Source organism: Poecilia reticulata, linkage group LG1 (assembly GCF_000633615.1).
Source record: "Poecilia reticulata strain Guanapo linkage group LG1, Guppy_female_1.0+MT, whole genome shotgun sequence".
In the NCBI taxonomy this organism is placed as follows: Eukaryota; Metazoa; Chordata; class Actinopteri; order Cyprinodontiformes; family Poeciliidae; genus Poecilia; species Poecilia reticulata.
Genome location: NC_024331.1, coordinates 27,204,035 through 27,221,100, shown reverse-complemented (window position 1 = coordinate 27,221,100; position 17,066 = coordinate 27,204,035). Strand labels below are relative to the sequence as shown.

Here is a 17,066-nt window from a genome sequence, read left to right as displayed (position 1 = left end):
TGGATGGATGGATGAATGGATGACGGTTTAACGGTTGTGTAACGCATGGATGGATGGATGGATGGATGGATGGATGGATGGATGGATGGATGGATGGGTTGATGGATGGATGGATGGATTAACGGTTGGATGGATGACGGTGTAATGGTCGTGTAACGGTTGGATGCTTGTCTCACCGTCTCGGTACCACTGGGCCAGCGGTGGTACGTTGGGCAGGTCAGGAACCACCACCATGCTGCAGGTCAGGCTGGTGGAGCTCCCCTCCACCCCAAAGCTCACTGGGAATCTCTCCAGCAGGGTGACCTCAAGCTTACTGGGATGGATCTCAGTCAGATGGGGAACTGGACCGGGACAAACAGGAAGTGGTCATCGTAAGAATGTTTAAAACCTCTGATCTGATTTTGTCATGATTCTGACTGCGACCATTAGCTTCAGCCCCACAGTAGCACATAGAAACATTTATTGCTATTAATAATTTATTACTACCAGCTATAACAGTGTAATGTTACCGAGACCAAGCTGGCAGGACTCTGCAGCTCCGGATGGTCCTGTCAACAACACAAAGTGACCATCAGTAAAACTCTGAGCACCAGGACGTGAAAACCAAAGAGTCACGGAGGAGAAGCTCACTCTTCACAGTGACCATGGCCTTGCTGGTCGCTGTGCCATGCTGATTGGTCGCTACAGCGCTGTACTCTGCAGTGTCACTCACTACACACCTGCAGACAAGCAAACAATACATACATCCATCAAATCAACTTTAGAAATATATGAAAAACAATGAATGTGGCGTTCATTTGTAGTGAATTAAAAACCGCATTGGGGATAGAAGTGGACTTTCTCTATGGATTTAATTTATTGTTGTCACTACACACTACGGAACTGCACACTATAAGGTTCTGTAAAGAAGAAAAGGACCTCTGGTGTTTGTGTAGGAATGATCGGACCGTCAAAAACATTGTGGCATTATAACAATATATAATGCTGCAGATAAAAAACGTTAAATATTTTATTGATTATCTCTTTCAGATAATTTCCTCAAAATGCACTTTTTCAGTCCTTTGTTTTTTAATATATATTCTATTAATTAAAGTTCCTTTAGGGCTTCAGTGGTGCAGGAGGAACTGTTGCTTTGCAGAAAAAGACGTTCAGGGATCAAATCCCAGCTTGGTGCTTTCTGCATGAATTTTGCATTCTCTCTGTTTGCATGTTTCCGTTTATCGATCGCCCGATCAGTTTTCTCCTCATTCGAGATCTTTAAAAAAAAGAATCAAAATGTTTTTAATGTCCAAATCCAGACATGAACCTGACGGAAATGCTGTGAAACTGAGCAGAGCTGGAATGAACTGAAGGAAAGTGGCACAGAAACAGGAAACCAAAATAATTTGAGAAACGAATACAGGCGATAAGAATAAAACGACTTCTAGCTGATGTGGCTTGAAGCTATTCATTCAGTGGGTGTACTTAGTTTTTCCAGTGACAGTGGAAATGTTTTTCCTACGTTTGTGTGCAGGAGTGGCTAATCACCCGATCAGGTTTATGTTTTTATAACTATTTTTTGCGGTGGCCGACAGGTGCAAATGCACAGCAACAGAGAAAACATGCAAACAAACAAAAAGACACGCGCACAAATGAAATGCAGCAAACATAAAAATAGACAAACAAAAAAAGAGACGCAAACAAAAAGCAAATGAAATGCAGCAAACAAAAAAAGAGATGCAAACAAATGAAGTGCAGCAAGGCTTAGCTTTAATCAGTCAAACCCATTTGCTCAGGAATAAATTAAATACTTTAGTGAACCAAACATTTTTACAGCCATTACCAGGCTTAATATCTGTGTTCCATCTCCACTCATAGGGGAAAACTAGCGGGAGTTTTTAAAACGATTTGCCGGGAGACGAGCGTTCTCTCTCGGTGTACCGAACATGGAGCGCCCGGTCAGCTGACAGCTGGCGAGGGGAGCTGGCTGTTAATACAGCGGGAGCAGACATCTCCGAAAACGTCGGAGCAATATTGGAATTAAGTGATTTATTGATGCACCTAGCAGATATTTCAGATCTATACGTCAACATTCTCGCCTAAAAACTTTGTAAAAAATCATTTTGTGTAATACAGTACTTCTGGAGCACTTCCGGTTTTCAGCACATTTTGTTTGCGTCTCTTTTTTTGTTTTCTGCATTTCATTTGTGCGCGTGTCTTTTTTTTTTTGTTTGCATGTTTTCTCTGTTGCTGCGCATTTGCACCTGTCGGCCACCGTAATTTTTACCCTAAAACATACAGCTTCAATCCATCTGGCACTTTCTCTTTTTTTTAGAGGTTTTGTTGGCTCTAGTGGCCTTTATTTGAAAGTAGTTTGACAGGAGAGAGGGTAATGAGAGACGGGGAAGACATGTGGCAGGTGTCACCAGGCCGGGAATCGAGCCTGTGACCACCAGCATGAGGACTAAGGCCTCGATACATGGGTTGTGCTTTGCCCCTGCACCACCACAGCAACCCACTTTCTCTTTTTTTTTAATTCTGACGGCTTTAAAAAAATCTCTGAATCAGTTTTACAGCTGACCCAACAACAGATCTTCCAGCTTCTGTATTTTTCAGTTTCCAGGCTGCCAACACTGAGTCAAGGGTCTTCGTTCCACCCTGAGGGCGAAACTTAAGGACCAGACAATCTGCCATGACATCAAGTGCATTCCCTCTATAGAAGGAAGAAATGTGACCTTCACTCAAGACAGAACTATTTTAAGACGATCCTCTTTCTCAGCTGCTGCAGCATAAAGTCACTCCTCTATCCAACACTGTTCTTACTTGCTTTCACGTCATGAATACGATCTTTTCTTATTTATATTGAGTAAAACGTTATTAAAAAAAACTGCAGGGTCAGACAGACGGAGACGGGAGAAGAGGTGAAAGGAAGGAGTGAAGCAGGAAGTGAGATAGAAATCACATGCGGAGGGAGGAATGCACGTCTCGAATGACACAAAGGTCAGCACTTTGATACGAACAGCTGATGGCTCCGTCAGCCCCATGCCGTAATCTGTAACTTTAAATCTCCTGTCTCCTGGACAGGAGATTTAAAAAATCTCCTTTCAGAAAAACCAACGGTAAAAAAGAAAAAAAAAAAGAAGAAAACTTGACCTTTGGAGCAATATTTCCATGCGACCGAAGTTGGGTTGGAATAATTAGTTGTGCAGCTTTATGTGTTTTCCAGTCACTTCATGCCATTTTATAGCACAATCAAGTAACTATGTTCTTATAAAAATATTGTATATATCAAATATGACTTAGAAGAAGTTTTACTTTGTAATTTAATGCCTTGAAATTGGGTCTCTGACTCTTTAAAAGCTCCTGCTCTTTCTGAAATATTCATCACAACATGGCTCCTCTATTAACCCTTTAACAGCGTTTTTACCAGCGCTGCACTGAGGAGCTCAGCAGTTTCACCAGATGGTTGCTAATTGCTGCTGGCTAGTCTGAAGGAGCTGAGTGGAGGGAGGCTGCTCTGCTGTGAGGAGGAAACTTGGAAGCTGCAGCTCAGAGGAGGAGCTGCGCCTCGAAGGCGGAGCTAAGTCCCCCCAGGCGTTTTCACAGCTGAATGGTTGCCATGGAGATTAAAGGAGATTTAAACACACATGAAAGAATCAAAGCAACTCTCCAGGTGTGTTTTTGATGAGAGAATAACATTATAAAATGATGTAAAGCTAAAAAAAGTTAATTTCACAGGATACTGCCCCTTTAAGAGATCATAATTTTCACATCATAATTTTGCTGAACGGAATAAGACCCAGTGTTTAAATACCTGATGACCTAGAGGTCATTCTGCCTCTATGGGGTCTTTTCAGAGACTCCAGCTTCCTCTCACAGTCCAGATTTATGAATTTTGTCATGCTTACACTTCTTACAAATCTTGCTGTTCACTTTGTGAATCTTTTTGAGACTGATTTAGCTCCATATAAAACTATAGCAACTCTTTATATTTTCTGATAATTTACTCACCTGCTAATGATCAGACTGTGGACTCCATACTTGCTCTCAATCTTGTACTTTCCCGGGGCGCTCAGTGGGTCGACTGGAACTCCTCCTTTATACCTACAGCCAACCAAATACAGCAAACATTCAGTTTACTCTTACCCCAGAGACGTACAGAAAAGATATTTTGAAATATTTTGGACATTTGTTGTCGATTCAGTGCCAGACAAAATGCACATTAAGCTCCAAAACAAACGTTTTAGTTCTTATTTCTAGGCAGAAGTGGGGAATAATGTTAATGTTAAAAGTTAGGACCACGTATGGGGAGCAGAAACATTTTAAAACATTCGTACCATTTGACAATGGGCCGTGGGTTTCCCTCCACGGTGCAGAACAGCTTCACCGGGGTTTTCTCCCAGACTGTGTGGAGCCGAAGGGCCACCAGGAAGTCTGGCATCTTGGGAATTTCCTCCAATAAATCCACTCTCTTTTTCATCATGTCCTTCACCTGGTGAATGTTTGGAGTAAAACATGATTCAAATAATGACAATATCTGATTACAGATTGATTAAATCTAAGAGTCCTAATCACTTAAAAATGAGTTCATACAATTTATTTTGTTTTATCTTAAAAACGGATTGGAAAAAGTGACTAAAACCAACCATATCTCCTCTTCTATAGTGATGGTTTTCCTGTTTTTGTTGCATGGCTGATAGAATAAAAACAACGCCTGGCAGCCATTTTTACATTTTCTTTATGTTTTGCTGCCACATGTATATATCTGGAATAGAAACAGCCAATCAGAGCCAGGAGGAAGGTCTTAGTGCAGTCAATCAACCTCGTGTATGTGCTGGTAAATGTGTTAATGGTGAAGAAACAACAAAAGTTACATGCTGCTGCTTTAAGAGCTTTGACCAGTTTCACATAACCTGGTTTAAAAATCCTTCTTCTATTCGTGATTCTGGAAACCAGCTTTCTATTTTATATGTTCCTTGTTCTTAAAGCAGCAGTACGTTACTTTTGTTGTCTTTCTACCATTAGCACATTTAGCAGCGTGTACATGAGGGTGACTGACAGCGCCAAGACCCGCCTCCTGGCTCTGATTGGCTGTTTTTGGTCGGGAGCATTTCTTCAGGAAATTTATCCTTTTACAGATTATATATCTCACATTATAACCTCATGACATAATGATTATATTAATAAATATATTAAAAAAACATATTTTTAAAAATTAAAGTTATGTACCTCAGCTTTAAAGTAGAGAAATGATAAGAACATATTTTGTATTTATTTATTCTGCGTTTAAAAATCTCAGATTTTCAGAGTTTTATTTAATTTTAATTAAATTTTATCTGTTTTTACAGTTGTTTATAATATTTTTAGATAATTTTATTTTCAGTGAGGTGTATTTTGTTACTGTTAATTTTACAAGTTAATTTTCCAACTGTGGGATTAATAATGTGAGAAACTGTCATCATAACATTTTAAAATTCCCTACATCTCTATCCTAAACTCAGAGCGGGCGTCTAGTATCCAAAATTTGGGAATTTTCACTTCCCTGTCCTTCAGGAAAAACTCCATCAATCGCTGCTTGGTATCACTGTCTGAACATGAGCAACGTGACTCCAGATGTGTGGAACAAAACCCTCCTGAGAAGTCGCTATTAAAGTGTAACTCAGTGCCATCCATTTACCGTTTCCTTGACTACTTGCCTCTTTTTGGATCGCAATACTTTCCACTTGAGCTTTAGTGGCGATCCTCATCCTGTGCAGCTCCTCCTGAATCACAGCCAGTCCTTTTCCCACGTTTGAACTCACTCTCTGGTACTCCTCGGTTTCCGCAGCAGTCCTAACACCAAACGCAGGAAACGAGCGCTGAATACTTTGTGGAATTACATTTGATAGTGAATTCCTAATGTTACACTGGGATCTAATTAAGTGTTAGTTTGCAGTAATAAATGCTGGCAGTAAATTAATATAGAGCAGGAAATGTGGAACATGGGGAACTCTGCCTACTGAACTCTGTTATGCTTCCAAGAACAGGTTAGGATACGTTTATGGTTTATACAAAATATGTTCATTACAGTTTTTGAATAAAATTATTCTTAGATAATGAGATTTCAGCCTGGTCAGTTCTGCCTTTGAGCCGTTTTATGGCCTCTTGCCACTTCAAATAATCTGCTGCTAGCCACGCCCTCCAACTCAACGTTTACACTCGGACTTGGAAATGTTCTGCAAACAAATGTGCAATTATAAACCACACATCTCTGAAAAGCAGAAGTGCAGCCTCCTGCACAACCAATAAGAAAGCAGCAAGTGGTTTCTGGATGGTAAGTCAAAAACAAAACACTGGTCTATTCCAGCAGCCATTGTACAGAGCATACAGCGATAAAACCAGCTGACCAAAAGTGTTGCAGTTCATCTTGCGTTGCTAGGTAACAGGCTTGGATTCACCGGGGTTGCTAGGTAACAGAGCAGCGCTTGCTGATTTGTGATGTTACATTCCTGAGGTTTACGGCTCATTTTCCAGACACCAAAAGACCTTAACTTACTCCCAAACCCCAGCTGTGCGGATTTGTTTTCAGAAGCAGTAGAAACCAAACCAGAAATACGTAAACATGTTAAATGTGAATTTTGCTCAACAGATCCTCTTTAAGGAAGTGAATGAGAACTAAAGAACAGTAATTAGTGAGTGAAAACCTCAGGCCAGACATGAGCCGGGGTCAGCATGGACTCACCTCTGGCGGGAAGTCGGGACGGTGTAGGCTGGTTCTGCCATAGCCTGTGTGGCCTGAGTCTGCACCTGCTGTGCTGACTGGAAGCTGGATTTCCTGTGGAGATCAGACGCCGTTACAGCTTTTACAAAGACTTTCAGGCATTAAATACGACAGAGCATTAGGGACACGCTAAGAAAAGAAGAAAAAATAATTATGAGACTAAAGTCGTAAACTGACAAGAATCAAGTTATATTTTGATATTAAATTACAATATTATGACTTTCTTCTTGATTATTAGAACTTAATTCTTGTAATTTTCTATTTGTGTAAATGACTTAATTCATTCAAAATATTTTTTCTCATTATTTCAACTTTATTCTTGTATGACTTTATTCATGTAAAACTTTTAGTTTTTCTTAGTACGGCCCATATACTCTGTCGTACTAAATAGGAAGATATTTCGTTGTACTAAAGCGAATTAACACATATTTTTTAAAAATCAAACCGTAATTAGCCATTCTCAGTAAAAAGCTTGGCTACCTAAAGCAAAACTCTACAGATATTTACATATTTGAAGTAAATATTTAAATGTTAAACTGAACATCATCCTGGTTGTTTTTAAAGAGGGTTTTGAGCTTTTAAATGATCAAACTGACGATTTGAATAACTTAAAATACTATGAAGAAATTTACTTTTTCTCTTCTCTGACTGAATGAAAAACATAAAAACTATATGCCACCAGCACTGGTGTAACTATGTTTACATTTCAACTATGGAGTTAAATTAGGACCAAATGTTTTGTTAATTAGAAAAGCAACATTGTAATACAAAAAGTAAAATTTGAAATTAAAAATACACTGCAAAAACACCAAATCTTACCAAGTATTTTTGGTCTAATTTCCAGTGGAAATATCTTAGTACTTGAAATAAGATAAATTAACTTGAATGCAACTTTTTAGCAAGATATAGAGACTTGTTTTAAGTACATAATTACTTAATATTGATGTAAAAGTACCAGTTTTATTGGCAGATAAATTAACTTGTGACATGGGAAAATATCTTAAGTTAAATAATAGAATAAGTACTTTTTTATCAACATTAAGGAAATATTTACTTAAAACAAGTTTCTATATTTTAGGTAGTTTTGTCTCATTTCCAGTTTACTAATATATTTACACTAGAAACTTGACTTGGTAAGATTGAGTGTTTTTACTTAAGCTTTCAATTTATAATTTTGCTTTTCAAATGAAGAAAACATTTGGCTCTAATTTAGCTCCATATTCCTGGAATGAGGATTTGCTACAGTTTGAGCACAAACTAATGAAGGTTCTGCTTTCCTCTCAGCATGACTGAATGAAAACGAGCACAGCTTTAGAGTCCAAAAGCATCAACATGTGATCGTTATGCTGAGAAACCAGTGCAGAAAAATTCATTCATTAATTCACCTGGATTAAGCAGCAGAGCATTAGTAGGAATCACACGTTCACAAGTTAACGTTGGCTTGAGCTCAGGAGCTTCTAGATTATCAGAGAGCTTAAAATTATGTTAAATCAGGATTTTTAATTATGTGCTTTCATTATTATTACCATCTGTAGCACGGGAAAATAATTTTGTTACAAAAATAAATGGAATCGGAATCAAGTTGTGTCAATCGGTTCAGGTTTTCTTTCTTCGAACAGCTGTGACATGTAAGGAAATAAAAAGCAGAATATATTTTGTGGTACTGCTGTGATAATAGTAAAAGTGATAGTAAGAACTGTTAGTTTTTATGTTACTGTAAAGCTGTGACCATGTGCCACATCAATTACAGCCCCACAAACACAAGTAAGGCTCTTGAAAAATGTTCCCATTTGTAATTCGCTTCTTTAGGACACAAGTCACATCGAGAAGTTTGATTTGTATCACTAAACTGCACATAATTAATGGATTTAATCATATTTTCAAATTTATTGATACTCTCACTGACTAAACAGTGAGAAAAAAAAACAGTAAAACAAAAACTTCCAACAATATGGTCAGTTTTGAGGCAAATAAATCAAAATTCTTATATGATTTAATAAATTCCCTCCGATATACAGGATGTGAAATGATAGAGGTAACAGTTTTGAATTTATGAGAAAGTAAAATAATCTCAATAATATGGTTGCATATTGTTGTTTCCAGAACATAAATGATTTGAGTTTTTAGTTTCATATTTTATCAATTAGAGGGAAATAGATCACATTTCAGGATCTGATTGATCATCAGAAATAAACAAGGAAAAATTGTCCAGTTTCCATCTTTGGTCAAACAATCGGTGCAAAAACGTCGTTTTTTTACTCAGCATACAGAACCAGATGTCTAAAAGTTACCAACCAATACTCCTACATTCTCCAATTTGTTACTTTTCTTACTAATTGAGCTTTGAGGAACATGAAAATAAACAATACCCAGCTGGCCTTCCACTGGGTTTGTTTTTTTACAAGTATCGGCTATAAAACGCTGAATATTGAATCTGAAAATCCACCCATTTGTATGAGGAAATGAAAAAAACATCATTATTAACTTCAGTCAGATATTGGTGTAACTGCAGCAGCTGTTTACATTAACGACTTTGTAAAGAGATAATTTGTTCAAAGCAGAAAGCAATTTAAAAATTACTCCAGGTTCACTGAAAAAACACAAACTTCCGAGTTTTATCTCGTTTTTAGAGCAAATATCTTAGTACACCTGAAATAAGATGGAACTTTTTAACAAGATATAGATTTTTAAAGATAATTTCTTAATATTGATTTTACTGGTTTCAATGGTAGAATTTTTCATTTATAGCAAAACATTTTTCTTATGTTTTATGTGAAATAATTTCCTAGTACTTTTGATCAAAATTCAGCAATTATTCACTTAAAAAGCTCCTTAAATTATAAATTAGTACACTTGAAATAAGACAAAACTGACTTCTATGTAACTTTTTAGCAAGATATAAGAGCTGGTTTTAGGGAAATAATTCCTTACGTAATATATATAAGTTCTCGTTCCACTGGCAGATTATTTCCCTTATAACGAGACGAGAAATAATCTGCTAGTGGAACTGGTAGTTATTTCGTCAATATTAAGGAATTATTCACTTAAAAAAGCTCCTACATCTTGCTAAAAAGTTACATAGAAGTTAGCTTTGTCTTATTTCAAGCGTACCAAGATATTTACTCAAGAAATTTAATCAAAATACTTGGTAATTTTGTGTTTTTGCAGTGAAAAGGCCTAAAATGAGTCTGAATCGCATCGTAAAAGTGCAACTGAAGCTGCGTCTGGCAAAGCAGCAGCAGCGGCTTCACAAAGCAGCAGGTGAGCTTCACCGTCATACCTTTCTGTCTGCTGCTTGACAACATGTTTACTGTGATGATAAGCATAATCAGTTTTAACTTGGGTCACAGCCTCCTTCTTATACCAGGGTTTGACTTTGGAAGCCATGACAGGAAAACGTCAGGGAGCTCAGGCTGAAAGCACCGGGGGGAGGGAGAGACCAAACATGGATTATCATGTGAGAAACGTCAACACCACAGTAGCAACCGCCTTTATTTATTACATCCACAGGATTTACACTTCATTAAACTTCACCAGTTTCCTCCTTATGGTCACAGCTCCACTCACTGTGTGAGTCGTTAAGGTTAATTTCTTGCCAAAATCCTAAAATCTAAATAAAAACAGCCTCACAGACTGACCGAAATATATAAAAGAAAGAGACTTTTATCTATTTCACAGATAAAACTCCAACAGATTGTACGTATTCAGCCGTTTGACCTATTTCTAGATCTTCCAACCTCAGCTATGAATAGCTTTTAACAGTCTGTGGATTCAATTATAGGGAAAAAATTAGAATATTTATTATTAGCAACACACATGCTTTACACCACTGATAAAACCACTCAGTAAGATCAGCCGCCTGTTCCAATGATTCTTTCAAAATAAACTGCAGACCACTTATTTAATTCACAATTAACACCAGCAATAATAAAAATAAAACAGATTTCAAGTGAATTTAAAACAGACATGCAAGGATTTGAGTTAGATTTCACACCACTGCTAACTGAAATCCTTATTTTACAAAACCCAAAATAAATTTTTACAACAGGTGAACAATGAAAATCAAATCGTTTTCTCCCTAAAAAATAATTAGCAACTCAATTTGAAAAATATCAACAAAAGCAACTTACCCCAAAAAACTGAAAACAGCACAAAGCGGTGGCAGACCAGCCTAATGCCACTTGGGAAGCTCTTGCTGATAGCAACAAAAATATTACCCTCTCACTGGAGGAATGCTGCGCTCCTTCCACCCCATGTATGGATGCACTTAAGACTATATATAGCATTTACCCCCAAATCCCATTTTCATTCACAATCTGCTGTTTGGAGATGAAGGACACTCATCTGCACCTGCACATTAAACCAATCATGTAGAGGAATGTTTTATTCTGGGACTTTATCCCAGAATTTTAAAACATTTTTTGGGCTCAAATCTCCTTTAAAAAGTTGAAGGAGGAATCTGGATTTTCACGTGACCATGAGAAAAGCTGTGAAACACGAGCAACAATACAACACTTACAAAACTGACATTTTAAATCTCATAATGCTGGTTTTCATATGAAAGGTAGTATTTTCAGAAAGACTGATAAAAACGTTTCTGTGTGAAATGACTCCTCCAAATAAAAGTCAGAATCGGGTTTAATGTTAGTTTCTGGCAGATCCTCCGCGCTCGAGGCTTAGCGAGACCTTTTTAGGTTTCTTGAGACAGTCTGTCCTCCTGCAGGCAGCACTCCGGTTATTTTTAACAGCGAGGCTTGTGTTCCAGAAAGACCTCTCCTTCAGACGCCACAGGAGCTTCTGCAACTATTTATTTCACACAAGTCAATTTATATTAACAAAAATACCACAAATGAACTGAGTCGATCAAACAAAAAAAAAAAGCAACAAATTTAAAGGAAAAAACGAAGAAATTGTGACTGGGAGGACATTTTGTTACACTGAAAGCATGAGGTGTGGAAATAAAGTTATCTGATTTCACTGCAAAACATTCTTCTTCATGAAACAACTTAGCAAATCTGGAAAAGAAGATTTCCTATAAGTGAAAAAATCTGCCACTGCAACTAGAACTTCTTATCAACATTTATGGATAATTTAATTAAAACAAGCTACTACATCTTGTTAAAAAGTTATTTTGCTGCAGTTTAAACTTTTTGAGCCCTGCTTTGCACTGCAACAACACAAAATCTTACCAAGTATTTTATATCTAGTTTAGTACACTTGAAATAAGACAAAACTAAATTACAAGTAACATTTCAGCAGGAATAGGACCCAATTTTAAGTGAATCATTCTTAGTAGTACTGTTTTCCAAACTAAAAATTTTAATTTTAACTTAAAAACAGGCTTAAAGGTGACATGCTATTCTTCCTTGAACAGGTTAGGATATGTCTGTGGGTTATGAAATATGTTTGTTACATGTTTTGCTCAAAATCATTCTTAGATAATAAAATCTTGGTCTGCTCAGTTCTGAATATCTCCAGCTGTTTTAGGGCGTCTCGTCACTTTAAATCCAATTAAGCTGCTTTTGGCCCCCCTCAGTGTTTACACTCACATGTGAAAATGGCTGAAAACAGATACGCAATTATACAACCGTACATGTTTGAAAAGCAGAAGTAGAGCCTCCTGCACAACCAACAAGAATGCAGCAAGTGGTTTCTGGACGATAAAACACTTATCTTTTCCAGCAGCCATTGTACAGCGCATACAGCGGTAGGAACTAGTGCAAAAACACTTGGTAAAATTTTGTGTTTTTGCAGTGTTTACCACCGCGCAAAGGAGGTTTAAACACAAAAGAACCACAACAAAGTTAAAAATGTAAAATCGGGCACAGAGAATAATACATGGACGAATCAAATAATTAGGATAAAGCATTTTGCTAACCATTTTAACTGTAATGACATAAAAAGTATACGTTGTTTAACGGCCCAGCTGCTCCTAGTAGAGCGGCATACAGGATGTGAAACGTCACAGTGGGAAAGCCAATAATAACCTTGGTTAATTGTATGCTGAGCTACGTACATTTCTGATTCAGTTGTTTAAAAATGATTTTACCACTTGGAGGCACCGATAGATTTATTTGCAGAACTGAACTTTCATCCCTAAGTGGTCGTTTCATGATTTCATATGGGAAAAACATGAGACGGCAAACGACAACAGAGTTATGCTTCTGTTCCAGTGGGATAGCATTCTGGATATGCACTAATATCCAAGACTGGGGAGCATAGTAAGTGACTCTTATTTTGTAGACAGGTTTGACTACATGCACTATTCTTTTCACATTTAGACCAACGTATGAAACATTTGTGGTTTTCGCCACAGCTAACCTGAACAGCTAAAATCTGTGCATACTTCAAACTTCCTCTAAAAACTGCATATTTTAACAGTTAAAGCACCAAATACACCTCAGAATAAATTGATACAAACAGTGGAAACACAGAGTTTAACAGATTTTCTTATTTCCGCTCTTGGTGGTTCAACCACTCGGCGTCAATCAAGATAAATGCTGCTCCTGGATTGGCTACTTTTCAAACTCCAACCAATAGCGTGTTGAGTAGCTTTGCTTAGATAAGGTTCCCAAGCATTTCTTTCTAATGTTACAGATATACTCTATGAAAACAACAGGCTACTAGGCAGATTTCCAACCACTGAACCTCCAACAGGCTGGGCTCCATCGCATAGGTGGAAAAACAAGAGACTGACAGAAGTTTTAGGAATTAGCTGATGAATTTCCATAATTTCTGCTTCTTAAATAGAGTTTATTAAATTTGACACAATGTTACTTACACAAACGCATAATCAAGCCTTTTAAACACTCTCCAAATAAATAAACCAACAAACGGTAATAATATTATTATAGACATCTGTGGAATTAATTATAATTTTTGATAATTCGTTAATTTGTTTTGCTGTTTTTCTGATACTTTTACTCGGCTTGTTTTCTGTTTGCTGTTTAAATCTCTGTGTTTTCTTTTTATTGTTTTAATCTTTGTTTTTTTAATTATTGGTGTAAATTATGAAGCATTTTGTTGTTTTAAATATGCTATACAGATAAATCTGACATTGATACTGACATTTTTGCCAAACATCTCTCAGAAAAGTGCAATATGGATAATAACTTAAAACTTTTAGTTAGCAATACAAACCTTCAAAATGTTGCTAACTTTGTCAGTTTAAAATCAAGCCATTTCTATGCTATATATGGGGAGATATGTAGATATATCAATAAAAATATAAATTTGTGAATCCTGATCGTCTGTAAAGCCTCTTCAGTTTGATGTTACTCTGTGAATGCTGCCATCTAGTGTCGGACTGCAGTGAATGCTTTTGTGAAATTGGCACTTCATTTTATTGAATCATCACAAAAACACACAAAGACAAACATGCAGTGTCAGTTAAAGTGTTGAAAAATAAATAGTTAAATATAAGAAAATTTTGCTGGCTTTTAAACTGCAGATATATTTTTCCTTGACGCTTTTTACACATTTAATGTTTAGAGAATAACTGAGTTTTGCTGTTAAAATCCTTCTTCAAACTTTCCATGATGCTGCAACAATCCACAGAGCCGTGGGGTTTCCTTTCCTCGTTTTTGCAGAACAACCGCAAATGTGCATGGAACTTAGATGTGGAAGTGATTTGGAGCGGGTTAGCATTTATATGTGTGTGTGTGTGTGTGTGTGTGTGTGTGTGTGTGTGTGTGTGTGTGTGTGTGTGTGTGTGTGGCTTCAGATGGTTAACATAATACCAGTCCCATTCCTGTCTCTGGCCCCAACTCCAGTTTAAACAGCGAATAAAAGCGATTATTGGAGCACGATAATGTGATGAGCAGAAAGTTTGAGGCGTCTCGCTCTGCCAAGCATTAGAAGAAGTTACAAGTACAAACTAAATGCAAAGAACAACTTTTAAATCTTTAAAATCAACAGACTAAATTATTACAGTAAATAAATTAGATTTTCAATTGTTTTGGCCTCAATTGAGCTCATGTTTTACGATTTGCATATTTTAAATTGGTTTCAGTTTAAGATATTTGCACCAAATAGTTATAATTAAGTTATTTTAAATTACATTTCCCTTCAAAACCTATAACTACAAAGCAGTAAAGAAGATTTTAGCTACATGTTAAAGAAATCTTGAGGTGTGACGGTCAGGATAGAGGAAGTAAAATAAATCCTTTTCCAAAACAGGGACAAGATGCACAAAGATGCTAAATTAAAACATTGCATATTTACTGAAACTTTGCCTATAACCCTAAAGAAAAATGACCAAAAAGCAGCTTCAGCAGCTGAACTTGTTATTTTGCTACTTTGATGAAAGGCAAATAAATTCCTTTCCAACATGTTTTCTTTTCTGCATCTTTTAGATTTGTTGAAACACTTTAATTCCCCACTAAAGTCAAAACATTTACGGAAAAGACAAAAAATTAAGATTTAAGACCCAGTTCAAAGCTTCATAAAGTTTACAGTCAATCTGTGTTTACTCGTGCACAAGGGTTTGATTTCTATTAATGTTTCATGAAAACAAACACCCCCGGTCCGTTTTTATGAGTACAAACAGAAATGTTTGTACTATAAATTAAGAGTCACTTCAGGAAGTGCCATTGTGAAGAAGTAGTGGTGTCGTTTTCCAAACGCAGTTTAAATGTTTACTTTTAAGAAAAGGCTTACAGGGAACCAATCACTCTTCCTTAAACAGGTTAGCATATGTCTGTGGCTACAAAAAAAAATCTGGTTATTAAATTTTTTAACTAAATTAATCTTAGATAATGAGATTTCAGTCTGTTCAGTTCTGCCTATATTAAACTCCTTTCAGAATGAGTTGTTTTATGGGCTCTTGTCACTTTAAATCCAAATAATCTGCTGCAGACCGCGCCCCCTGACTCAACATTTACACTCACACGTGAAAATGGCTGAAAACAGATACGCAATTATACAACCATACATCTTTGAAAAGCAGAAGTAGAGCCTCCTGCATAACCAACAAGAACACAGCAAGAAGTTTCTAAATAGCAAATCAACAACTAAACAATTGTGTTTTCCAGCAGCCATTGTACAGCACATACAGCGGTAAAACCAGCTGACCAAACATGCTAGAGTTTCACTTGGGTTGCTCGGTAACATCGCAGTGCTGCTGACTTTGACTCAACAATTAGTAAGTTTTAGAAATGGCTCATTTTCCAGACACCAAAGAAAAATGCATATATTGCCAAAAAAAAGTTAAGTGCTCTGGCTTTTTTTTTTTAGGAGAAATTGAGTCTCAAATAGGAGTATAAAGATACGCAAGGTTTCCAGGATTGTAAGTTAAAATGTATTGTTTTACTGGCAGATTATTTCATTTATAACTAATACTCCCCCCCCCAATAATAAGGAATTATCGACCTAAAACAAGCTGCTAGGTTGAAAGGTTACTAGAAACCAGATCAAAAACACTTGGTAAGATTTTGTCTTTTTTGCATTATATTAAAACCTCATTTAATGCAAGGCTTTAAACATATATTTTCTATCAAACAAAAAAAAAAAAAAAACTGCGTGGTAGTGGTACAATATCTTACCATCAATATGTACTTGAAATGTGATAAAATCTTTTAAGCTTATTTCCTAACTCTTAAATACTTCTCTGACAATACCACAATTGTTGTCTTGTTTCTAGTGTAAATCTCTTAGTACATTTTAAATAAGACAAAACTAACTTACGAGTAACTTTTCAGCAAGAATCAGAGGCTCCATCTAAATCAGTAATTCCTTAATATTGACTAGAAAAGTACTAGTTGCACTGGCAGATTGTTTCACTTTTAATATGAGAAAAATATGAATCCAGTACTTTAGTCGTCTATATTAAGGAATTATTTCCCAAAAATAAGCTCTTATATTTAGCAAAAATGATTCTTTTAAGTTAGTTTTGTCTTATTTCAAGTATACTAGTTTAATTTCACTAGAGACTAGAACAAAAACACTTGGTAAGATTTTGTGTTTTTGCAGTGCAGGCTCAAATATTTGGAAAACTTTCCAAACGAGTTTGTGGTTAAAACATGTTTATGGTGCTGAAAGTCATGAGATGAGGGCAGCGTTGTGGGATTAAAAGCCAGCAGTTACTGAGTAAGCACTCGTAATGAGGTCACCGTCAGAGAAGGTCACCCTGAAGCAGCCATGACACCACGGGGGGGATTCTGTCTCTGGGGAGCTAGTGAACTCGGTGCCCTCCTCCTACGCTTACATCCTGTTGATTCTTTTCTCCTTTTAACGAAAACCGATGCAGACTGAAGTGAAGCTGACAGGGAGAAGACTGAGGAACGCGTTTTAGAGGGCTGAGAGGTTTTAACAGCTCTAAATCAGACGA

At 36.7% G+C, this 17,066-nt stretch overlaps 1 protein-coding gene across 3 annotated transcripts in view; it reads right to left on the bottom strand.

Moving 5' to 3' along the window:
* The window catches only part of myom2a (myomesin 2a), a 35,191-nt gene extending 24,220 nt beyond the window's left edge, over positions 1-10,971 (bottom strand). For 2 of the 3 annotated variants that reach the window (XM_008418504.1, XM_008418486.1), the window contains exons 1-9: positions 10,870-10,971; positions 10,020-10,152; positions 6,701-6,793; positions 5,676-5,811; positions 4,317-4,471; positions 3,991-4,083; positions 631-719; positions 510-548; positions 177-341 (exon numbers count right to left, since the gene is read on the bottom strand). In XM_008418504.1, the coding sequence (XP_008416726.1) occupies positions 177-341; positions 510-548; positions 631-719; positions 3,991-4,083; positions 4,317-4,471; positions 5,676-5,811; positions 6,701-6,793; positions 10,020-10,126 (877 nt within the window). In that variant the 5' untranslated portion in view covers positions 10,127-10,152; positions 10,870-10,971. The remainder of the gene's footprint in view (positions 1-176; positions 342-509; positions 549-630; positions 720-3,990; positions 4,084-4,316; positions 4,472-5,675; positions 5,812-6,700; positions 6,794-10,019; positions 10,153-10,869) is intronic. The other variant, XM_008418495.1, reaches the window with a different exon arrangement.
* Positions 10,972-17,066: the final 6,095 nt, after the last annotated feature.